Here is a 25,216-nt window from a genome sequence, read left to right on the forward strand (position 1 = left end):
GCTGTTTTTTTTTTTTTTTACCTTTTTAAGAAATATTGTATTTTTTACTCCACTATATTTACTTTAAAGTTACTTTCAAGATGAAGATTTACATTGAAAAACATTTTAAGAATACAATGCAACACTTTCTTAAAGATAAAAATAATTTTCTGCCGTCAGAGTTGTTTGAGGCAGATTACAAACATTACACTTAAGTAGGAATTAGACATTTTTTTACTGAAAAGGATCTAAATACTTCTTCCTCTTCCGTTCATTTTAAGTTCATAATTCCCACCACTAATGGATGAAAGCAGTCTAAAGAAACCAAAATATTCTTCTCACCTGTGGATTCTGATGTGCGTCTGCAGCGTGCTCTTGGCTGTGAAACACTTCCCACAAATCTCACAGGTGAACGGCTTCTCCCCTGTAAGGATATCGGTGATGTCATCGAGTACTTCCACAGATCAATTCCCTCAGTTTCAACTGCTGCTGGGTCTGAGTTTACCTGTGTGAGTCCTCAGGTGCTTCTTCAGCTGAGCCGTGTCCATGAACTTGTGACGACACTGAGCGCACTCCGGGAGAGATTTGCCTTCAATTAAAAAGCAAGAACAAAGAACATTATTATGCTTTTAAGGGGACTATTTAAAAAAAAATGAACGTGCTGAAGCGATTCTCACCTGTATGAACTCGGTAATGGCTTTTGAGTTGCCGCTTCTGAGTGAAGGTCTTCCCACATTTGTCACAGCTAAAGGATTTTCCTCCTGAAGACGCAGGTAGAGGAACGTGGAGAACAAAGCACTGACAAACGTACTGTAATGCTCTAGTTTAACACAGGATTCAGATGCACTTCTACGACACTACAGATGAGTAAAAGATGAACTGACTCTCTACCTTCGTGGAGGTTCATGTGCTCTTGGAGGGCGTGTTTGGTGGACAGCGCTTTGCCGCAGACGGAGCAGACGAACGGCTTCTCCCCCGTGTGCATGCGCTGGTGCACCAGCAGAGTGTGCTTCTGGGTAAAAGCCTTTCCGCACACAAGGCAGCGGAAAGGCTTCTCTCCTGGGGAACCGGGGAGGGAACACAGTGACGACACGCCGAGGAGCGACACTGAGCTCAATCTGATCGCTGCGTTCAAATTACAACACATTTGTAGAAATAATGAATACAAATGAGCTGCGATTCAAAACCAGCCGAGAAAAATATCCACCATGTTGGGTTTACTTTTAATGAGACTAGATCAGTTAATCTGCTACTAATATTTATTATTAGATGGAGTGGAGCCTCGTGGGAACTTTAGTATTATTTATAATTTTGGATAAATCTAATAGCCCGATAGAGCTTTAAATCAAATGACTTTTTATGGCACTCCACTGTGACTTTATGACGATAGATAGATACTTTATGGTTGGCTAACCGAGTGTTTCTGAGCATCATCGTGCCATCCATCCTAACTCACAGTACCTGTATGAGTCCTCTGGTGAATCTTTAAGAACAGGTGGTTCTTGAACACTTTCCCACAGTCCTCGCATCGCGGCTCGGTGTCGGGGTACTTCCTCTTCCTGCCTCTCTTCCCGGGCTCTTCCCCCCCCGTCGTGTCCATGCCCACCTTGTAGCTCTTGTATTTCACCGGCGGTCTGACTTTGCGTTTGCTCTTCCGGCTCTGGTTGCCTCCCGAGTTGCAATCTGCGTAGTTCTTAGCGTGCGACTCTGCGACTCCATCCTCGCGGCCCACGCGTCCAGCCGCTCTCTCCTCCGAGCTCTCGCGCGTCGCACTTCCCGCCTCCAGCTCCATCACGGGCACATTTTTCTTTGGCCGCCCTCTTTTGCACTTCGACAGATCCGCGGCTGGAACGACCTTCTCCCCCTCCTGGTCTCCGCTCGCCGCGGTCGAGCGCGAGAGCCGAGCGAGCACCTTGACGAGGTCGTTGACCTCCATGAGACGAGCCGTGGCCAGGAGCTGCTCCGTGGCGCTCTCCTCCACGGACACCTGGGCGCTGTAGATGAAATCCAGCACCGCCGCAAACATCTTGGCCGCCATGCCGTCCAGCCGGTAGGTCGACTGACTGATCTGATCTTCTGCCGTGAACATGAGGGAAAAGTACTCGCTGCTCGCCGCCAGCAGGGCTTTGTGCGCCTTGTAGTGCACGTCTTCCACGACCAGCGTGATGTCGCACAGCAGGTCTCTTTTCCTGAGCTTGTCAAATTTGCTTAGGATGCTCTGCTTATGCGAGTCTGAATGGAGGGCCATGGGCGACGAGGTCCTGCCCGTGGCTTTCTGGGACATCTTCTGCTCCGAGCGGTCACTTCTGTTCCTGCAGGGAATGAAAAAAAACTCCATTAAAACAGGGCTCAGAAGACGGAGAGAAACAGGAAAAGGGCTTTAAGTTACAACTTTTACTGCCAAATTATTGAACTGTCTTTCACTGAGTTTTGGAAACAATATGCAAATACGTTTTAGGACTGGAACGAATGATTCATGCTGTAGTTTAGTGATGAAAGTATTACTCATTAATTGGTTTGTTGATCAACAACACATCTGATTATCAATCATTTGAATGATTTTGCAAGATTATCTGCTTTAATATCAATGTGAAGTTTATAAGTATTAAAATGTTTCACTTTTGGTTGAAAAATACAAAAGATGGTAACTTGTGGTGCACCTTTTTTCGCAGTCTAAAAATAAACACATTAATTGATAATAAAAACAATAGTTTATTAATATTAGAGTTAAGAAACGCCTTTTATGAGCCAAAGGAGATAATAAATATTGCATATATGAACAGTTCAAAACATAAACTATATATTGCAAGTTAGAAAATCAGCCGGAAACAGAGTGTTTGGAATTATTTTACTTATATATGACAACATTGTCAATGGCTGTGATTGATCGATAAAGCTTGCAAACACACAACATCACAGTCACGTGACTGTAGCTTTTACAACTTAATGCACGGTGTTGTCTAAGCATTGTGCACTAACGCCACCACATGCATACAAAGTTAAAGCTTGCTCTCAAAACTACAGCTGAACCCCGCAGGAACAACTTGAAGTGTTAGCACGCAAGCTAACGCGCACCGCCTCACGCAATGCAGCCGCTTCGCCTCAGAAACACGCAGGAAGCTGCGGAAATAACGACGTCAGCGCATAAAATACTGCGTTACATTGAGGACGTTTCTGTTTGTAAAGGCGTCCCAGGAGCCCGCGCGCACGACACGCGGCGTAACTCAACATAGCAGTGAGCTTTTAGGACCTTACCTTCCACTTCGGCCGGAGACGGTGAATATGAATGAGTTATCGCGAGAGCTGAGATTCTCACGAGATTTACGCACGGCTGCGTTACGAGCTCCTTGTTCAAGCGCACACGCACGAGTTCATGTACACAGATGTCACGTGTGAGTTACATGTGAGCGTTTAATGATAGTTTTCTTTGGGATGTCAGTGTAACACCGGAAGCTAGTGAGAAGAAAGTATCCCGAGCAAACACGCCATTTTTTTAAAATTCAGTGAATATTTATTCATGTAAATAACTGCTGCCGTCGCAAAAGGAGCCTTTCTTTAGGATCTGCACGCACCTTTTAAAGACAGAAGGAACAAAACAGGTACGAGCCTTTCTGACAGCTGTGCATTTGCAGCTTGAGATCGTGATCTTTACAGGTAACAAGCGGTGGCAACGCACGGCAGGTGTTTCTCCTTCAGGAGATAAACACTTTGTAAGCTGCAACAATCTCAAAAACTGATGTAAAAAAGGTGCAAATACAATAAATACGCAATCAGACGAAGAGTGTTGATCATGAAGCGTGAGAGGAATGAGTCTGGGAGGGGTTGAATAATACCAAATGTTCATGACATTGTGTTATTACACGTTATGTCCCATTGCTGCATATTTTGTCGCTGGAACAGGAGTTGTGTTGGAATTATAAACTAAAAGTTTGGTAAAGTTAAAAAGAATATTCAATAACTTCACTGTTATAGCTTAACTTATAAAAGGTCTGCGGTCAGACTGTCTGCACTTCATTAAACATCACTTTTTTTGCATCAGAAAGAAAGATTTTATAAAATATAATAAAACAATGGCCAGTCTGCTGTAAAAAAAGATAGTACTTTATACTTTAAACATTATTTGCACTTTACGACTATAAAAAAATGTAATGCCACTTTAAAATGGTGCATATGTAAAATATAACATTGTTAGTTTACCCCTTTGTGCTCAGTAAGAGGAATCATATAGTAAAACAATGGTCTGCGCTAAAAAAAAGTACTTTTCATACTTTCAGTACATTTGGCCTACAACACTTTCAGATATTTGATTTATACATTGTTGTCTGGCTTCTACTTGTGCATGGACATGAAGAGCGTCACAGTGAGGAAGAGGAGGAATATAATTAAATTTAACGCCAAAGAAAGGTCAACACTTGAGATCAGAAGCAGCTGGAACAACCTGCGGCTGTTTACAGTGTCTTATTATTGTTTTATTACAACGAGTGAAGGCTTTGTGTCGTGCTGCTTGCACTGAGCAGTCAGTTAAGGTTAGTGCTGGTAGGTGAGGATTAACTTTGTCACTACAAAGGTCGTCTTGCAGCGAACAGGCAGCCTTTGACGCGGCTCTCCACCCGTCTACCTGCAGTGTGAGACGCAGGCCCGTCCAGGATGACACGCGTACAGGTCGTGGTGGTGGGAGCCGGCGTGGTCGGCTTCTCCACGGCCGTCTGCATCGCCGAGGCGCTTCCCTTCTGCTCCGTGACGCTGCTGGCGGACAAGTTCAGTCCGCACACCACCAGCGACGGAGCGGCCGGGATCCTGTTTGCTGCACAGTTTCCAGGTGTGTGACACTCTCTCTCCCCTCTTCGGAAATGCATAACAGCAACCGTGTCATATGTATACAACGTTCCTTAGTTGGTACAAATGTACAGTGATGTTTATCCTGAACTTATAATCGTGCTCGTTGTAAATGATGGATCTGATTCCATTTCTTTATCAGATATTCCTTTGGAAAGACAAAGACGCTGGTTCAAGTCCAGCTTTGATCACCTGCGGGATATTGCACAATCCCAACACTCACCGGAAGCTGGAGTAATGCTGAGCTCTGGGTAATCATTGTTATACACGTCTATAAAAAAGAAAAGGGATGAATATGCACTTTTAAAAGAGATCATTTTGCATCCGTCGTTTTTTGTTTGGATTGTTTTCAGCTGGCAAATTTTCAGGGACGTTCCAGCCGTTAAGGAACCCTTCTGGTCAGATCTCGTGATCGGCTTCCGGTTCATGACGGACGGTGAATTGAAAAGGTTTCCCGATCACAAGTTCGGACACGCGTTCACCACCATTAAATGTGAATGTTCCAGCTACCTGCCGTGGCTGGAGAGGAGGTTTGTCTTCCATCTCAAAACGTCCATCATTGCTACTTTTTCTAAAAGTTGTAACTGAAAAATAATGTACAGATAATTGCAGTTTAATTCACATTTCGATTCCTTCCTGGAGGATAGTTGAGGAGACTCTTCGTGACAACATCGTCTGGTGTTTTGTAAAGGTTCAGAGCAGCTGGAGGTCAAGTGCAACAAAGGAAGGTCAACAGTCTGCAGGAATTAAGCAGCAGCTATGACGTCATCGTCAACTGCTCCGGCCTGGGCTCCAAGCTGCTGGCGGGCGACGACGAGCTGCACCCCGTCAGAGGCCAGGTGCTCAAGGTGGAGGCCCCCTGGCTGCAGCACTTCATCAGAGACGGCGACGGGAAGACCTACATCTACCCCGGCATACACTGCGTCACTATCGGCGGCACGAGGCAGGAGGGCGACTGGCGACTGGAAGTGGACGCAGGCGAGTCGAAGAGCATCCTGGAGCGCTGCGGCGGGCTGGAGCCGTCCGTCGCTAAAGCCAGGGTCGTCGGCGAGTGGGTCGGTCTGAGGCCGAGCAGGAGGAACCCCAGGGTGGAGAGGGAGGTGGTGCAGCTGCGGGGCCGCGGGGTTCCCGTGGTCCACAACTACGGCCACGGAGGCTGGGGGGTCACCCTCGCCTGGGGAACCGCGATGGACGCACTGGGGCTGGTGAGGCGGTGCCTTCAGGAGACGAGCCCGCGGGCCAAACTGTGACCCGGGACTGCCACCGAGTTCTGCTGCAAGCTGTGCCTATAACACTCATCTTAAATTAATAAGATGTCTTTAAATGATACGACATCTTGGCAGGAACTAATCAACGCTTAAATATTGAGAATTTGTAGTGTTTTATCGCCTGACGATGATGAAAAGTATTTAAAAATACATTTTGCTTAGGAATTGGCACTTATGAGAGAATAATATATATATATATATATATATATATATATATATATATATATATATATACCGTTATAACATTTTTGTTAGATACATTTGCCTTTGAGTACAGAGATCTACTGTCCTGAACTTAATTGAAATATATCAACATTTATTGATGAGAAAGTTGAACAGTAATTAACAGAATTTTTACAGAGAATATATGAAAGACATCTTCATTATTAAAATATTAAAATGAAAGAACAGCAAAACACTGATAATATTTTACTGTATTAACTGCATTGTGATATTTTCCAGTGCTTCATTAATTGCGATTACTACTTGCATTTAGATTTTACTTGGATAGCAACTAAATTTCCATTTATTGCATTAAAAAAAATGTTGAGTTGCAGTAAATCAACAGGAAAATTCATATCTTTTTAATAAAGGCATTGTCTGATGAACCGTGAATGGCTATTCACTGCCTCAGGGTGATGATGTTTAAGTAACTGCTGCACATGCTCCTCTACAAACTGCATTCAGCTGAATGGAGAACATCTGAAAACTGAGACTGAGGTGAAGAAAGATTAGTTTTATGAACATAACTGAACACCGTCTCAACCGTAGGTTCGCTACCTGAGGGAGGATTCACTCCACGAGACTGAAGAAAGGACTAAAAAGGAAATTTGTGCTGGTTGTAATCCACGTCAACCTATAATGAAATGACAATACTTTATATCCATCGTATTATGCTTTCTGGTTATTGTGCAAAAAAGTACCACAGATGCAGCTCTCAGCTTGCATTTTTTCCTCAGATGAACATGTGTTAAGGCACATTACACATCCATGGTTTCATTTTCAGAAACCCTTGTTTATTTGAAAAAACAACAACATATGTATTTATTAAAAAAGGACCGGTGTGTTGGATTGTGGGGCCATCTATTGGCAGAAATGGAAAATAACTTTTCTTTTTTATTTTGATCTTAGAATGAGCCCTTCATGAAGTCCACCATGTTTCTACAATTGTCCAAAACGGACAAACCAAACACTGGTTTTAGAGCGAGTCTTTTGTGTTTTTAGGTTACCTGAAGGCCACCGTAGTTCCCCGAAACGTTGGCAAAATGAGGGCAGAGTGGAGAGGCAGTGAGTAGGTTGCAATCTGCGACTTCCCAGCTGGAGGGCACAGAGTCCTACACACTGCTTCCTTACAACATCCTGAAATAACAACCCTGGTTTTAAGATGGTCAGCGTCCAACAGCTGCAATCAACACCTGTAAAGTAACTGTTCACTGCGCTTCTGAGGCCGGCACTCTGTCAGAAAGTGGCTCTATTTCCCGACCGCTACTGCGGACCTGGAGGCTTTCTTCTTTCAGGGAAGTCAGATTTACAGAGTTTATGGACGTCGTCTTATTTCTTTTCATTTTCAGCCGGCGGGCTTCAGAGGCAGCTGAAACCGAACGGCTCCTCTTGTCCCCGGACGAAATGTGATTCGCCCAGTTGAGCATGCGGGCAGTCTCTGTCTGTACGGGCGCCGGGTTCGGGAAAGAAAGCGGAGTCAAAGGACGATTGGCACTTTCTGCTGGGATTGCGGGCGGCAGCTGGAAGTGTGTCGTTTCTGCTCGTTTAGGGGGAAACACATTTGCTGCGTCTGCGCTGAAAGCGGCGGGCGCAGCGTTGCATGCTGAGGTTAAAGACCGTGAGGACAGAAACATGACAGTCTCGACGCTGCCGGTGAGATTCCAGTCTTTTGGGTCGATGGGTTTCCTCTCCTGCGCTCTGTGGAGGACCGGCAGAGACACGCTCCGCCTCAGCGGATCTGGCGCTGGGTTTCTTCTGAGCTCCACGCAGCTCAGACTCCTCGCTGTGGCTCCTCTAGGAAGATGACCTTCTGCCGGGCTTAGGAGACTTAAGCTGCTCTCCAGGGGTCTGAGTGGTGATAAGCTACAGAGCAGGTATCCTGGTTTACTTTGCAGGGCAGTCTTACTAGCGCTGGTGGAGGTCGGGGTCAGTGGGGGAGCCGGGCGCTCCGGGGACGGGAGGTGGCTCGACTCGAAACCAGAGGAGGACCTGCTCATGGACGAAGACGTCTTTTTGTCCCTTCCTGAAAAATAAATAAGTGAAGTGTGTGCAGGTCATGTAGGAGCCGCCGGTCAGTTGCGACATGAATTTTTGGCTTGAAGAGGAAAAACAGCAGAGCGCTAAGTGTTGGAAAAAGGACAAAAAGTAAAGTGTGTGCTAAAAATGAATGAGGAATGAAAGAAAAGAAGCGAGCAGTCAAGTCTGGTTAAGCATGGAGCAATTTATTCCTCACGCTCAACCGTGACAGAAGCACACTTCAGAAGATGCTGAGACTTCAGACCTGCCACACGTCTGTCAGAAGTGTTAGACCTTTAAGTGTTAAACCAATTTAAAAGGTTGCTTTAAGTCTGCATTTTAGTGCATTTACAATTATACAAAATGCCATATTTTAACAAGTATAATTATACCATTCCGTGAATATTTTGAATTCTTCTGCATTATGCAGTTTTCAGGCACATGATAAAATATCGCGCAACATTATATTTTACTGGGCTAAAAAAATATACACACGCAAACAGCAAAATCTCGAGAGCAATACGCTGTACAAGTGTGGCTGATCTGACGTCGTTCTCGAACCACATGACCCTTTTTGACATTCACAAGAACCCTGACTTACAGTAAGCACAACTCTTCCCATTTTTTGACAATTGTAAGACGTAAGCCAAACCAAGTAACCACAAGAAGGATGATATAGCTATGAATTAAGCAAGCGTTCACAGTAAATATGTACTGTGATTACTGAGAAAGTGTTTTTTTTAAGCACTATGTAAATCTTCTCACACGTCGGTTGAACAGTCACCATTTTTAAGCAAATGCAAAAACCACCACACAACTAACTCAACCACTCAACTGCAGATCTATTTGTGAGTCGACCTACAAGCTGCTCCACATATAGTGTGTTTAAGGGTGTGAAAAATGTCTTGAGGTCACGGCTCAGTTTAATATGAAGTCGGGGTGAAACTTTCTAGTCCCATGATAACAGAGAACGTCGTGTGATCCTCTTTTGAATAATGTATTGAGAATGTTATGCTTGTACAGAAAGGCTATGTCAGTTCTCAAAAGCCCTTGACAGACAAAAAGGTGATTGCAAAACAGTTGGAGTCGATGATGCAGGAACAGAAGAGAGTATGACTTGAAGAAGAAGATGCTTGAAAAAAAACAAACAAAGAGCACCAGAAGTAAATGTGACGATAGCAGAGTCTTTTCCAGGAGAGCACGGAAGCTGAATTTGGCGGCTTTGAATGCTCGAGCATCAACAAGGACCGGAGGCGGGGCGAGTCTTTTCGAGTGAAGGAGGAGGCAGAAGAAGGGCAGCGGAGGAGGTGGACAGTGTTCACAGGCGACTCAGGCTGTCATTACCGTTCTCCAGGTTCTCGTTGCTCTCGTAGCAGCCGGAGTCCCGCGGGGAGTCTCCCGTGAGTCCGCCGCGCCTGTCCAGGAGCAGCTTCTCCTGGGAGCCGCCAGACTGACTGCCTCGCTCCGGGTCGCTGCTGCCTGCAATGCACAACAGCCCCAACAGGGGGCAGACCATCACATCTTATGGTCTCGCTGCTGGGGAACTTTTGCACGTGCGGTGGGCCGGTATTGCTTTTGAAGATAGCGAGGACAGACATACTAAGAGATTCTTTAAAAATTGTGGACTGTAAACTGAGACACTGTGATGATCGTGAAGGGATCAGAACATCTGCACACTTGGAAATACAGCAGTTGCAAGATTAAACTGCTCTTCACAGACATATACAGTATTACACACTAATTTATATTAACCTAATGTGGCTAATTTTGCAAGGTTTTCTGCAATACATCTTTTTACTATTATTACTACTATTATGTTTGATAATATGTATGCAATGTTTTGAGTTTTATGTCGCGCTCAGGTGAGATATGACACCCTGCTGGTCACCTGACCCACCATCGTACTCTTGCAGCAGCTCCACGGCGGTGAGCAGCACCGCTCTGTGCTGCGAGTCTCTGATGTTCAGCTCATCCAGGTCCTCCTCCTCCAACAACTTGAACGTGTCCAGATCCTCATAGCCGTTAAAAAGGAACGTGGGAAGATGCTCCTGTGGAGAGGGGAGGATTATGTGCAAACGGGTAAATAAAAAAAGATACATATATGAGGTATTAATTTGACTATGCACAATTTCATAAATGCTAAGAAGTATTTTTTTAAATTTTTTCTTGTCCAAACCTTCTAACTCAAAAATAAGCACATTTTTTAATAGCAAATGTTGTTAAACCTTTACTTTATTTTTAAAGGAATAGTTTAAAGTTGTGGGACATATACTGTCGTACTAAGAGTTAGGTGAGAAGATCCAAACCTTCATGTCTGCACGGTAAACAGAGCAAGGCTAACTTTTAAGCTAAGCTAAACAACACCTGGTTTTAGGTTTCTATATAGCACAGAAACATGAGCGTGATATCAATCTTCTCATCCAAATCTCAGCAAGTAAATTACATTATTTAAACACAGCTAGAACCAATTTATTTAATGTACGACAATTATTACTTTGAGGTTGATGCGATCGAGGAGCTCCTCTACAGAGGTGGGTTTGGGTTGCCGGGCCTTCCTCCTCCTGCGTGTCTTTTTGGGCTTCACCTCCTCTTCATTCAGGACATCCACATAAATGAACTTGAAGGTGCCGACTTTACCGTTGAGCATTCCCATCCATGTACCCATCGGAGGCTTACTGATGACGTCGATGACGTCTCCGCTCTGAAAGACACGACCAAGCGGAGCTCGAGTTTCATACAAGACATCGTCGCTAAGTGACGTGTCATTTACCGGCTACAATAATAACGTGGTCATACCTTAAGTTTGAGCGAGTCTGTGTCGTAGGGACTGGGGGTGAAGTCGGTATGAACGAGAGCGCGTCCACAGAAGGGCCCGCGGTAAGGCAGCTCATCCTCTTCCCCGTCCTCCGACTTCACACTCTCTCTGTTGCTGTTGGAGGAGTCGGTGGTGCCGACAGTCTGACCACCTACACGAGCCACAAAAACAACAAATTAACCACACAAAACCCAAAACTGCAAGGGTGGAATCTAACTGAAGCACCAGCTGTTACAGTTATCCACACAGACAGATACAATAAAAGACAAGGAAGTTGAGACTATCTCAAGGGCGAATAATGACCATGAAACACTTGTGATAAACAGCACCCATCTGGTGTTCCAAGGTCAACTTAAAGTAAACACTGAGAAGTATTTGCAGTACACGCAGATCCGGCACATACGCACTGTGAACACAGACTCACTCATAGAACTTTGCCCGCTCAGGGAACTCCTCAGACTTTCCACAGACCCTCCCGGCTTCAGTTTGGGTTTCTCCAAAGAGTCCGTCTGAGGCGAGTGAGGGCAGCTGCATATGCGGTCCGGGCTTGACTAGGACGCAGAGAATAAAAGAAAATATTACCTTTGCTTCAAAACATTAACTCGTAGCACTGACAGATGCTGCTGTACACACCTGCTCAGAGAGAGAACAGTGGTATCTCTTCGATATGTGTTTTCTCATGGTTTCTCTCACAGACTTGACTTTTTTGCCGAGGGAAATTCGAGATATTGTTGGAGACTTGATGGGATCTCTCAAGCCATCTCCGTCTTTATTCTAATGTCCATACACACACAAAAAAAAGCAGAAAATAGTCAAATAAACAATCGATTCAGTTTTGATCGAGTGTGTGAAAGTGAACAAGAAGACAGCTACGTACGATGTTGTCGTGGTTAGAGATGGCTGCATGCAGCGAGCGGTTTGTCAGATCAAAACCTCCGAAGCTACAAGCCCTCTGTGTCAAATAAACAACAAAACCAGGACACTCATAAGTAGAGATAAACGGGAAGTTAAGGGCACCCTGCACTAGTACAACGCATTTTTTAAGAGCATGCATCACGCCACCTGTCCATCACGTTTGCCACAATTTGAATATTTTTCATGACTCATAGTTCCTGCAGCAGGTCGGGTCACCACAAAGCCCACGAGGGGAAAATACAAAATTTTCAGAACCACCGTCTGATTTGTGGAACTTAATTAGAAAAAAAATCGGTTGACAGTGTTTTATGAAGAATACAGGAGGGTCTCTAATATTTACTGAAGTAGTCACTTATTACTGACTCTCAAATGTTAATATAGTCCAGTTTTAAACAGTGATGCTGGGCTGCTTAATGTTGATGGATATCGGCTTGGTTTGGAGTGGATGTGACGATTTGGAAAATGTAAAGCTGCCGTAATGAATGAATATATTCTGCAAACAACAACCTCAATGATGTCTTAACAAAGGCTGCTATGCACTGACTACTTACCCCATGCTGGCTGAGCGGGCTGAGGATCCAGTGACGGAGCTCTCCATCGGTCACAGAGCGAGCTATTTTGGGTTCCTCATTATTGGAGCCCTCCATTTCAGAAAAAGAAGAGCCACTGTCTTCAGCCGCCTGCCTCGCCTCCACCGCTACGCTGGCCTCCTGCTGAACGGGGCTTCCGCTTGATTTCCTAAAGGCCTGGAAGATCTTCTGGCTGCTGCAGGTGTCCAGGCTGCTGGAGGAGGGGGAGGTGGTCAGGCTGTCGGAGTCCCTGTCGTACGTGAGCTGGTCTTGCAGAGCTGAAGCCAGGGAGTCCACGGGGCAAACGGCGAGCTTCTTCTGCACGCCAGAGTACAGCGAGGCGCTGGCATCACCAAAAGCAAAGCCATCTAGCATGAAGCTCTCTGGAGGGGAAAAAGAGGAGAATGCAGAGGGTGAAAATACAATACAATGCAACATATTAAAGTAAAATAGATGTTGCAGCTAGTCATCATAACCACTGCAGATCAGTCTGAGTAATATCTAAAATTAAATAGTCTTTGTTTGCCATTGCGACTTATTCATTTTTTCTGTTAAATTCAATTCTTAAGAATGTAAAAAAATATATTAAAGCCTTTAGGGATCAATGAATCTAATTCAAAAGCTACCAATCCAACTACAACACTGAATTGTCCCCAGTTTTAATGTGTTTTTTTATGTTGTGTTTCAGAGTCCTATAGTCTACAAGCTGTTTCAGGGGCTTTTCCAGCCTGCCAATTTCCAAATGTGCTGGAAAAACATGTTGGAGAAGAAAAAAAAGAAGAAGCATTTTCTTCAAAACATATATTCAGAGAGACTACGAAACGAGCAAACACAGTAAATACTGTTATTGCAGCACAGACTCTTAGTCAAACAATAATTAGATCGGGCACAATTACTGATATTTTCTCCAGACTCTGTGTCACATTTTGAATTGTAGCGTTCCTTTTTTATAAACATGCTATGTTTTTACTGTGGACACCTGATAGTTTTTACATCTGGGCTGCACGGGACATGGAAAAAACGTGGAAAATTCAGAAGTTTTTACAAAGACTCGAAAAACTACAATGGCTGCCACACCCACTGGGGGCTTGAAGAGATAAAGTCAGGTGGTGTTAGTACCCTCTGCTCCAGGCCTCTTAGATTCATCAATTCTGATCAGCTTCTTCTTCACCTTCCGGGTTGAGTTGACCAGTTTATGGAGTCTCCTGAACGTCACAGATTCCTCTTGTTCATTGTCTGACAGGTCACAAGGCTGATAGGAGAGACCAGAAAGGTCGTTAATCGCAGAAAACAGTCACCAGAGAGACGGTAAAATAACACAACGGATCTGCATAGAGAGTGGACTGTTACCAGGTGTAAGGAGAATTATTTTGGATAGTAAAAGAGTCAAACAATATCTCTTTTCACGTCTTTATACTTGGATGTGATGCACGCGCTCACACATTACAAGATATATTTAAATAACTGATCTCTAACTTGTTTTAAATAATAAGGTCTGTAAGCTGTGTGCATGCAGATGCTACCGGCTGAGCATTCTGTAAGAGCGACTTGTAGTTTAAAATAAACATGTGGTTGTAAACCACAGTCATGACACTAAAGCCCATCTAAACATCGCTCTGCATCATGGTGCATGAAGAAAAAAAAAAAAGAAAAAGAAAAAAGGCTTTCTATTCGTGGGAAAACGAAAACGCTAGCTGCTTGGAAATCACCTTAACCTTCAAATGAAACGACGGTTAGAGAAAAAGTCGATGGTACGTTTGAAGACACAGATGTTGAGGTTTTTAGTCTGCTGACCAAAACATGAGCGGTATGTCCATCCCAGAATAGACGCCGAATGACTAAATGAAAGCACATTTTAAATACATGGCAACAATTCAATGCATGCAGAGACGGTCTATAATTACAATTGTTCAAAGAACAACAAAGGGAGGGGTAACAGACGTGCAACCATGACACAGAAAGAGAAAGTAAGGACACACACAGCAAAGAGAAATAGTCAGGCCATCCAGACCAATCTGAAAAATGTGCCCTGAACCTGAGCCTCTAATCACCTCACCCATGCATAAAAGAGCTGTGGCCTGCATAACCGGGCCCTGTGCTGAATCCAGCAGCGCACTGCAGCACAATAGGGGGTTAGCGCTTTGAGCGTGATGAATAGAAGTCTGCCCGGTGGCCTGCGGTTGGGAGAGGGCCCTGAGCTGAAGGGCTTTAGAGGGGGCCCCGGTTCATCGCCGGGACAGTGACAGAGGGAAAGAGAGCGGCGCTGTCAACAGCTCAGCAGCCTTGGCACTGGCAGCTCAGAGGCACAACACACTGCCCGAAGTTGTGATTCAACGTGAAAAAAAAAAGCGCCTGAGATGCCCTCAGACGGAGAGCTTAAGAGACTTACGGTGCAGTTGAATGACTCGTTTGTGGTGAGGCTGCAGGGATCGGCCCATTCTGTGGGATCGGACCGGCACGTCTGTTTGTTTTGTACTTCAAACTCCTTCAGCTGCAGAAGGAAGATGGCCCCGTTAGTTAGTTAGTTGCGGAAGTTTTATTTATCCCCAAGCAGTTGGAGATAAAACAATGTTTTTAATAGTACGCCTACATGAGAACGTTATTTCTTTCACAAAGCTGAACATGCTGTTCACTTTTACAGTCAACAAACAATGTCCTGGGTACACCATGTCCATTTTTTTAAAATGCAGATTTGTTCTCAAATTTTTTAAAACAATGTGTTTATTTTACATGAACTAAACAAAAGAAATGTTTATTATTTTGGCTTCAAAATGTCAGATGTAAAAGTGTTGACCTATTTTATCTGCAACACTTTGGTTTCTACGGCAAACTCTTTAAAAGTCGATTTAAAAAAAAAGAAAACAGCCACCGTGAGTTAGGGAGAGTTTTGGGATGCATGACATCATACCCGTGCCAAGGCTTCCTCGATGGAGATCATATTCTCCTTCACCATCATCATCAGCTGGATACGCTCTTCATCACTCATGGTGATTTCACTGGCCACAAAACCAACATCGTCACCTGTCAAGTAAAAGGAGACACGTCAGCTGACAGGACTAAACACAACGGACTGCTTGGATTTGGCATTTTAATAAAACAAATCCTGAACATCACAGCATACGTTGATGAGAAACTCTTCTTTTGTGTTCTTGACTGAACGTACCTTTTGAAATCTGACGCAGCGCTCCTTTCTGTGACTTCCGAAAACTCTGCCAAAAAGACTTGCCCTTTCTCTTTCCATCCCATTTTCCTAAACGGTGCAACAATTCAGTTTAATGGAGAGCAGTCGTATCCAAATGATGGGGAAACAATGAATAACTCCACTAAATTAACTAACTAAGTATCAGTTTGTCACTCAACGAATGAAAGAAGAAATATGCTGGATTAAAATCACCGGCAATCACAAATAAAACTTTTTCTCCTAAGATTCTGTTGGCTTAGTTTAGTGTAAAAAGGCTCTCAATATAAACATTAATCTTTACAATGAATTAAGTATACACGGCATGTAAGAGCAATTGTTATAAAACCTCAACGTACCTCCTGATCCGTCATCAGAGCTAGATTTGTGCACAGGAAACCTGCAAATCAAACAAAACATTTACTTCATGTGAGGAGTTCAAACCGGGAGACAGAGCCATGAACAGAACAGTACCTGTCTGTCAAAGTTATTTTCTTCATTTTCCCTGCTATCCCACCATCTCCCTCAACATGTCATTTTTTTCCCCCCTCTCCACTTGCGTCAATAAAAAATAAAAAATAAAAAATCACAAAAGCGCACTATTCCTCATGACAAGGCCATCTCAGTCAAAGGAAATCAAAGTAGTCAAAACAGACGAAAAAGACTTGCTGCTCTCGGTTGATGAACGGAGGTCAGTGCTCTCCGGCCATCGTAGGAACAATGGCTCCTTTTTCATGTCCAGTCAGGGTTTTGCAGCAGCAACGCTAACGTGGCCTCTGCATTCCCTGCACACTTTCACCCCCCTCTCTCTTCATCTCTCTGGGCTGTTTGCCCATAACTGTCTCTCTCTAACATTCTCTCTTTCTGTCTCAGTTGACACTTGCTGCTGCTGTTGGATCCGTGTATATGTTTGTAGATCAGACCCAACCATTTTTATTTTGTGTGGTCGTATAGTTATAGCGTATAGCTGAAGTGTTCGAGAATCATCTCTAAACACAGCTACAACATCATGTACCACAGTGAAATCACATCATGCGTTCATGTTTGGTTAACTGACTGTATCATATCCTAATTGTTTTCTTAAGAGATTATTATTCATCTTGCAGACATTATAAACAAGTGGTTTTCTCACCGTTTATCATCAGTGCCTCGAATGTGTTCACTGAATATGTTTTTGCATGAATAAATCTTGAGCATTGCCAAATTAAATCATCTAAACAAGTGTAAAGATATATATCAAAAAGCCATTTTATGTTCTTTAAAACGACTGTGAAACTGCTCAAAGAACAATTCACGCAATATAAAACATGTATTCAGAGTTTCAGCATGAGACACTTTTCCTTCTTTGAAATTCTTCTTGTAGTGCTAGTGATCAGTTTTCTCCAGCGTTATTATGTACTTGACCCACTAGGGGGCAGTGTATGTTCCTTAATATCACAGGCGAGTTTCTTACCATTACAACATTCATAAAAACAACAAGATTAATCAAATCAAAAAGTTACTTTCTCCTTAGTCATCACCATTGACTCCTGATGAAACATGACTAATCTTTGAAACCCCTCAAAGGAAACAATGGAGAGAAGGAAGGAAGTGTAGAGGTGACACAGGAACGCTTCATAACTGTGACTGGAGGGCACCAGGAAGCAGAGGAAACACAGATATTACAGGAAGAGCGATCGCAGTTCAGCTCCCAGAAGTGATACGATTTATATGAAATTGGGTTTGGAGTGTGTAAATATAACTTTTATCACATAATTGTAGTGTAATCTGTAAAGACACAACACAACATCTGGATAGAATAATAGTCCTAGCCATGTTTATTAATATTGATTAAAATATTTACTGGTGCTTTTAATAAATACCCCTTGAATCACATCCTGTTCTTACTGACGCGTCACCCCAGATAGTCAAAGATGCCGAGCCTTCTGGTGGCTAAATAAACATTAAAATACTAAAAGTTGTGGATTTCCAACTTTCTTTCAAAAAGTAAAATCATTATTGGTGTTTTTCGTACCTTCTTTCAGTCTCTGGTGTGGACGTGGAACTGCTGAGTCCGAGGGATTCCTTAAGGAGATGAAACAAGCGTCAATTTAAATACAGTACGCCAGTCAATTAACAACAAAAAAGTCACATGTTATTCGTAGTTTTAATCTCTCAGCGACGAGCAATATAGCTTAAACAGACTGAAGAAACTGCAACTAAGTTAACAGAGGGATTTCCGGTCTTCATTTATTCATCATTTGTTGCACCAAACCCATGTACCACAAGTCACTAGTCACATTTTTCAGGAACGATTCCCAGACATTAGAAGACAGAATCAAGGCCAGCTGTCTGCATCCCACTCATATTTTCTACTTTTTTAGTCAAATACTTTCTTTTTTTTCTCCTCGGGATAATAATGACAAGTCAATTCCATTGCCTCTTATCAGCCCGTCTGCTGACGCACACGGGAGGAAGTGGCCTTCTCTTGGGGTCTGACACACTGCGAAATGGACACTCACCTGGATCTGAGAGCGGAGCTGCAACGATGTGGCCACTGAGTCAACGGTTCCCTGAAACACACGGGAAGCAGAAGAGTAAATTACAGTGTCATCATAACACAGAAAAAGAAAAAATATTCATCTGACTGCATCGGCCTTCCCACATTACAGAATAACACTGGTGAATGTTATTGCGCTACCAAGGTATCTGAATTTCGTAAAAAAAAAAGACAATGGCTTACCATCTCTGCATCTTGCACTACTTTGCGTTTCCGTAGCTCCTCCATCCTTTCAAACACGTCACTGAGGGAAGTGCGGTAATAGTCAGAATACTCCTGAGCCAGGTCATCAAGGTTCCCCACCGTGCCATCCTGAAGGAGGTGAAGAGACATTTCAAAAAACACTCACGGCCAGAACAGGGAAACGACAACCAGCAGAGTTCGATGCCAAACAGAGGGCGAACGCTGTAAACACTGAGACAATTAAAGTCCATTGTTTAAAGCTTCAGAACGGTCACCAGCAAAACAAACAGCCAGGAAACACAGCGATAAAGCAGCAGGAGAGTGAGTGCATCAGAGACGTCCAGCTGTGATATTGCCCCTCGTCTTCAGTCGGTTGTCTTCCTGCCCAGCGACCCCTTGCACCTCCTCGGCCCTCCTCAGACTCGACCCCGTGGCCAGAGGAAGCGCCGTGTGACGCAGCCACGACTCTCCAACAGTAGTCAAGAGCCGCCTCAAGAGGCCACGGTTCGGTCCACCGTAAATCACAAGCAGAGTCACTCAGTCAGATGAGTCTTTGTCCTCCTGGATGTCACCCCCTTTTCAGTTTCCTACAATTGTGTTACCCAGAATTTATATGCATTTTGCCCTGTGCTGAAATAAATCATTTCAGAGAGTTTTGGCTGGGTTTGCTAAGTTTTATGACCTCGTGACATTTTGGAGCACAATCAGCCCATGGGGGCTGGTATCCTTGTTAACCATCGATTTGAACCAGATCACGGTAAAACACCGTATTATTTGGTCTATTTTGGTGCAGGAGAAACCCTCAACTTGCTCCCTTTGCTGATACAATTGTGTTAAGTGCAGAAGCCTGAAGCCATGGCGCTTTAAGTGTCATGTTCAAATGCAACAAAAGTAAAATTGGAGGAAACAAAATGCCGCCTGCCCTGGATTTGGTTTGACATCCACAAAGTGTTCAGATTCATATCCAACATGTTCATTCATACATTCAGAACACATATTTTCTTCATTCCAAAGGTTTAGAATATGCTTAAACCTATTTCATTACTATTAAATGAGTAAATGAATAGAAACGTCTATCTATGGTTTGTGCAGAACAGTGAGATGGCTTGGATTATTCATACAAAAACTAAAGATAATTCAACAATTACAATATTAAAAGATAACAAGTCACCAGTTAGGACTGGACAGACGAACACAAGCTGTGTCTGATGATAGCCAGCCACTATGTCCATAAACTGCTTCACACATGATTACTACAATTATTATTATGCTTCACTTATGCTCTGCCCTGAGGTCATATGCAAATGTGGTCGCTGGAAGCAGAGTCCTCTGCAGTGAAAAGTAGTACTGTGGGCTCACTTGTCTCGTGGCATGATAGACTGTGACTGGCTCAACTGTTCCAAAAAGAGGGCCATTCATTTGGTAAATGACATGCCCCCGGGTCGAAAATGGCCCCAACAACCTGGCTGCTTTTCACAGTCGACGCCAACTGAGCAGCTCTGAACGACAGCCGACTGCAGTCGCTCGTTCGCCTCAGACTGCCACGGATCCACATAAACAGCCTATTGTGACCCAGCCACATGATATAGCGTCGCCCCGAGTGCTTATTAGGCACGCAGAGATCGATGTTACACATGAATGTTAACTCATAAACAAGATGACTTCCATTCTCATGCTGGGCGATTCTTATAAAATGTTTTTTTTTTTCTCCCGGGGAAATATTGCTTTATATTTTTCCCCGCTTCTTAATTAATGGGTCTCCGAGCCAAAGCTGCAGCATGAGACATCAACCACCGAGGCTTGAAAAGGAGAGTGCGGTGTCACATTTCTCAGGCGCTGAGCATCTCATAGGCAGACAAAAGATCCACGTGCCCCCGGGGCCCCGAGTGTCTAATGAGTGTTTTTACAGTCCCTCGGTCTCGTCTCACCGTTTTTAGGTAACCAGACCCGGGTCACAAAAGTATTAGCAAAATGATTTCGTATCGCTTAGAAAAGTCAATAATAAGAGTATCAGAGTGTTCGAATAAGACAATGACTGACAACTTCTGTTATTAAATGTCCTGAGAGTAAATTAAGTAAACTCCATTTTGACCTACAGGTTTCTGAGAAACTGTGTCCCACAGAATATCGCATCTACCTGATGTAGCAGCATACAACATTGTGCTCGAATAACCCTAATAAAACCAAATCAACTAAAAAGTGTGTATGTTTACATCCCATTTGATGTTCTTATTTCATTCAGCTTTTTCCCCACACTGAATAAATAAGAAATCCTTAAAACACATGTACTTATTGTACATTTGTTCAATCCAACAACTTAGTTCTTATTCAATGTCACAATGAGATTCCAGTTCAGACGTTGTGTTCTAAACATCCGACTATGATGGACCATTGTCGAGTGCATTGAAGGACGTTTCAAAAGATCACGAGAACAAGCACTGACTTGTTTATGCTTTTCTATTTAATGAAAGCTGCATTAACCGCAAAAAGCCAACAACGGCACAGGGAAAGATACACACAATACATCAAGTTGTCTTTCGAAACAAGATATAAATTAAATTGTCCCCTCTATAAAACTACAGTAAGCTACCAGCTCTATCCAGAGGAGCACATTCCAGTGCAAACACAAAAATACACTCACCACAAACGGGCATCTGGCTGCCAACAGTAGCTACCCGGCACTAGTTGCTCTTCAGTTCCACCACACCGCTGGAAGTGAGAGGCACCGTTTTGAAAGTTAACTCAGTTCAGCGAGTGGAGGACAATACATCCTGAGGAGGAGGGGAGGGGTGTCCGGCACGCATAAAGCAGAGGGAGTTTGGCTGAGGGGAGGTTGGGGGAGTTGCAACCACATGTGACGCTGGTGCTGCTGGGTGGGGCGCTCTACTTTCTCCAGCTGCGGCCCACAGGGACTGGCTGACTCACATGTTCAAATAAACCACCACCTCTCAGTGTGGGAGCGTTCGCCTGCATGTTTATGTCTGCAGCAGCGTCTGGTTCTGATATGAAACGTTGAATATTGGACAGATATGTCTCCCTCTGCTGATACGGAGGCTCTCTGACCACAGACTTTATAGCTCGTAAACATTGTCATGTCATGGCATAATTAATTTAATTGTGTATTATTAAATTGTGGTTTTCAAGAATCAGTTATAAAATAAATGGACATAGTGGAGTTTGCTTGTAAACAACCAAAAGCTATGTTGCGTGTAAATGTTTTCTCTTCGTTACTTTTTCCTCATTTACATCGATGTTTGCTTGCTTGCAGACTTGCAAGGCTTGTCACGTGCTATTGTTACAGCAGCAAACACAAGTATTGCTTTGCACTAGTGCTTAAGCGCATGCGTGTCATTGTGAGCTTGCAATACACAAACCAAACAGGGACCAACTTCTTCTCACACATTTTGTGAACAACAATGCACCACTGTTCTAACATATTTACATCATCTCTTTCTAATTTGTCCATCAAGTGGGTCTTTATCAATGAATGATAAAGGAACACATGACATTGTTTGTGTACATTGATATGAGACACAAATAAACATGAGGACGCAAAAAAAAAGCATCTTTGTAAGCTAAAGTAAATACTAAACACTGGCCACAAGCTAAATTACACTTTCACATAAAAGGCTTATTTGCTTTCAGCCTTCTTGACCCCATCTTTTCATATAAAGTTGAATATAATAACACAAGCAGGTCTATTCCACATCATCTAAACAAACATATCTCAGTGTTAATCAGGCTTTTGATAGCTTCCAATCTGTTTTAACACTAACAGTCTGTCCGCCAGCAGGTGGCAGCACATATCTATTCAACATCTTTCGGTTACTGACTAATGTGCCATCACAGAGAGCTGAGTTGAAATTGAACCTATAAAAGTGGAAACTAAATATTTCCTCTTAACCTAAAACAAAAAGTTGCATGGGTCCTGACCTTTAAAAAAAAATTAATTAAGAGGGAAATTAATGTAGTGAGAAGAGTTGACCCGTCTGATATCGGGCAATAAAGAAAGTGCAGCGATGACAAAACGTCCTCTGTGCCCTAATAAACGACTGGATATTGAAGCCCACTTGTAACTGATTGCTTTAGACGTGTAAGCAGATCCAGAAGAAGAGTGTTGTGACTGTCCTCCTCTGCTCACTGTTGTAGTGCGTCTCCACATATCAACACAAGCCGCCTCACATGTCCCTAAGGCTTTAAGTATCAGGGTGGTGACCTCGTTTTGATAACTCGTAGCGTTAGTAAGATTATGTGAAGAAATAACCCTCAGTGTCTTTGTCTTATTGTGAGCCCCACTGCCTCTAATCTCCATCTTTTAGAAACTGACCACTGAGCAGTGAGCAGCAGCGGCATAGGGGGGGTTGCAGTACTAGTGTCAGATCTGCTGCAGGAGGTTGCAGATTATACTGCGCTGCATATGGATGGTGGAGATGGTGGAGGGCTATGTTCAGCGCGGTGCCAAAAGGACCGAGGCAGCTCACGCCAGAGGAGGGAATCGTTCCCGCATGGCTGCACAGCGGCGGGCTGCTCGTCACCTCGAAGCAGAGGGGCGAGCTGGAGATAGATGCCACTCCTCCCTGACAGCCAACCTCTTTCCTATCATCGTCAAGTATCTGGATTTTTTGGCGCCGGCGACCTGGAACGCCTGAGCACTCATCTGAGCTTTGATCCCTGGGGAGATCAGTCTGTGCTCAATGGAGTGCGAATCACAATGTGTGTGCCTGTGGAAAAAACGAGCGCATATGCTCAGGACCACGGCCTCAGGAGTCCGATCGGATAGGAAATGTGTGACGGCAATAACGCAAACTGACAAAGTCCAGATTTATGGCAAAACATATCATGACGCCGATCAGTTACTGACTGCATTTCGCAGTTTATCCAGTGAGGATTTAAATGGTGACTACAGGTCTTTTATTTTCAAAACTACGGAAAGCCACAAAATCATTCGACAGAAGTTTAAACATTTATTAATTTTTTTTTTACATGCCCTGCCTTTTGGATTAGAGTTGAATCCAACCAGCCGTAACTTATTTTCTTTCACCAAAAACCAGCTACATTGGTGGGAACAAAAAGAAAGAAGTATTGTAAGTTAAGTTTTCAGAGACCCAAAATGATTATATCATAACATTTAATTTATGTTTCAGAAAATTAAAAAGCAGGAGGCTATTTTTTAACCTTGATGATATCATATATTTGATATTCTCCAATTGATTTTGAAATGTTTTCATAAGGATGTAGCGCTCCAGAAATGTCTAAACCCATGCAGGTCAGAGTAATGTAATCCTTCGGTCCAAGTGAAAACACGGAAATCAGCTCAATAGCGGTTCATCTGCCAGCTGTGACATGTAACAGATCTCTGAAACGTGTGCGTGTATACGTGTGAGAATTACTGCTGTTGCAGAACACCCAAGGGCCCAGTCGAGACTGACAGGTCCCGGATCCCCTTAAGAGGAATGGAGGATCAGTGGGAGAGCTTAACCATTCATGTCTGAGTGGTAAGTGGATTCTGACAAGTCACAAATGAAGGGTTGATAGGAAGGGTTCCACTGTGACATGCACACTGTCAGTCACAGACACACACTCTGCATATAGAGCACCCTTGTCTTGTTTGAACTGCATTAGCGAGGTCTGCAGTACGCCGCTCTGCTCTCACCCCGTCAGTCACTGAGCAAATATCTTTCACTTGTTGACAGAGACAAAAGACTGCTGGGGAGATTTTCCCATGCCCACGTTCTGAATGGCAGGTAGACGGGAGAGAAATGGCCACAAACAGGGTTCCTCCCCCACTGAAAGAAGGTCCGGCTATAGTTCGCACTCTGAACCAAGATTAGTGGATCATGATGATTGTTAAAGATAGAGAAATGGAGGAAAAAAGTGTAGAAAAAAATGCATTGTTGTCTTCTGGTGTGCAGCAATAAATGCAGATTGAAGGGGAAGTCAGCCAGAGGTGCAGATTAAAAAGGGACGCACGTGAAACTCTAAAAGAAGATTAAGAGGGAAGAAAACTCTTTTTGCAAGATTTAGTGCGCTTAGACAAATCTGATTGGGATTTGAAATATTAGCTGAAAACCTATATTCAGATGGAGTCAACCCCCCCCCCCCCCCCCCACACCCCATAAAAAAAGATGTATAATACATTACTCTGCAAAAGTATCCTGCGGGTTGCGTTTAGCTCGTTTTGAAGCCGCGTCTGGATTGTCCCTGTTCCATGGCGCATGTTTAATTCAGCAGTGCAGAGATCAAATAGAGTGTCGTCCCCTTTCAATTTCAGCTAAATTACTTGCATGGAAATTCTGTCTGTATTAAATCCCCTCTGCATGGCGGTGTGTTTTTGTGGTGGATCAGCATGTAGATTGTTTCCAATCCATAGAGCATGTTTAATTTAGTCGTACTAAAAAAAAAACATACATCGACTTCCCTTTTAAAATTCAATACAATTGACACCTGGAAAGACCATCTGTTTCCCTCCATTGTAAAAGGCTCTCTGATTGGCTCTGGGCTTGCAGTGAAGGAGCCTGTGGATTGTTAGCATCTCTCGGACCATGTTTAATTCAGAGGTGCTGAAATCATTTCATCTGCCATTCACCCCCGGTGCTTTGGGTAATTATCCTTGTGTGAGTGTGCTGCGACCCCTCGAAGACGCGACGGGCTGCTTGTACCGTCTCCGGCAACATTACCAGGGCCACTACATCCACT

The 25,216-nt window shown here is 43.7% G+C and overlaps 2 protein-coding genes across 7 annotated transcripts in view; one reads left to right on the forward strand and one right to left on the reverse strand.

Annotated features, from left to right (window-relative positions):
- The window catches only part of LOC137788242 (zinc finger and BTB domain-containing protein 24-like), a 50,112-nt gene that overhangs the window by 1,605 nt on the left and 23,291 nt on the right, over positions 1–25,216 (reverse strand). For 2 of the 6 annotated variants that reach the window (XM_068581131.1, XM_068581130.1), the window contains 17 exons: positions 18,521–18,649; positions 18,300–18,350; positions 17,813–17,862; positions 16,158–16,198; positions 15,784–15,870; positions 15,529–15,641; positions 15,010–15,111; positions 13,740–13,872; positions 12,603–13,003; positions 12,014–12,088; positions 11,770–11,910; positions 11,561–11,687; positions 11,118–11,287; positions 10,816–11,022; positions 10,219–10,369; positions 9,666–9,800; positions 6,383–8,328 (listed from right to left, as the gene is read on the reverse strand). In XM_068581131.1, coding sequence (XP_068437232.1) covers positions 7,514–8,328; positions 9,666–9,800; positions 10,219–10,369; positions 10,816–11,022; positions 11,118–11,287; positions 11,561–11,687; positions 11,770–11,910; positions 12,014–12,088; positions 12,603–13,003; positions 13,740–13,872; positions 15,010–15,111; positions 15,529–15,641; positions 15,784–15,870; positions 16,158–16,198; positions 17,813–17,862; positions 18,300–18,350; positions 18,521–18,649 — 2,928 coding nt within the window. In that variant the 3' untranslated portion in view covers positions 6,383–7,513. Of the gene's footprint in view, positions 1–321; positions 404–484; positions 569–656; positions 741–870; positions 1,105–1,440; positions 2,292–6,382; positions 8,329–9,665; positions 9,801–10,218; positions 10,370–10,815; positions 11,023–11,117; positions 11,288–11,560; positions 11,688–11,769; positions 11,911–12,013; positions 12,089–12,602; positions 13,004–13,739; positions 13,873–15,009; positions 15,112–15,528; positions 15,642–15,783; positions 15,871–16,157; positions 16,199–17,812; positions 17,863–18,299; positions 18,351–18,520; positions 18,650–21,161; positions 21,281–25,216 lie in introns of those variants that run through there. The other 4 variants (XR_011077722.1, XM_068581132.1, XM_068581134.1 and 1 more) reach the window with 4 other exon arrangements.
- Positions 3,424–6,258, forward strand: ddo (D-aspartate oxidase). Its single transcript, XM_068581136.1, has 5 exons — positions 3,424–3,578; positions 4,604–4,798; positions 4,958–5,066; positions 5,169–5,345; positions 5,507–6,258. The coding sequence occupies exons 2-5, from the start codon at positions 4,627–4,629 to the stop codon at positions 6,063–6,065; spliced, it is 1,017 nt and encodes a 338-aa protein (XP_068437237.1). The 5' UTR covers positions 3,424–3,578; positions 4,604–4,626; the 3' UTR covers positions 6,066–6,258.

This window comes from Clinocottus analis, unplaced genomic scaffold (genome assembly GCF_023055335.1).
Source record: "Clinocottus analis isolate CAN_PGR_092001 unplaced genomic scaffold, fCliAna1.0.p SCAF_17, whole genome shotgun sequence".
NCBI classification, from domain to species: Eukaryota; Metazoa; Chordata; class Actinopteri; order Perciformes; family Cottidae; genus Clinocottus; species Clinocottus analis.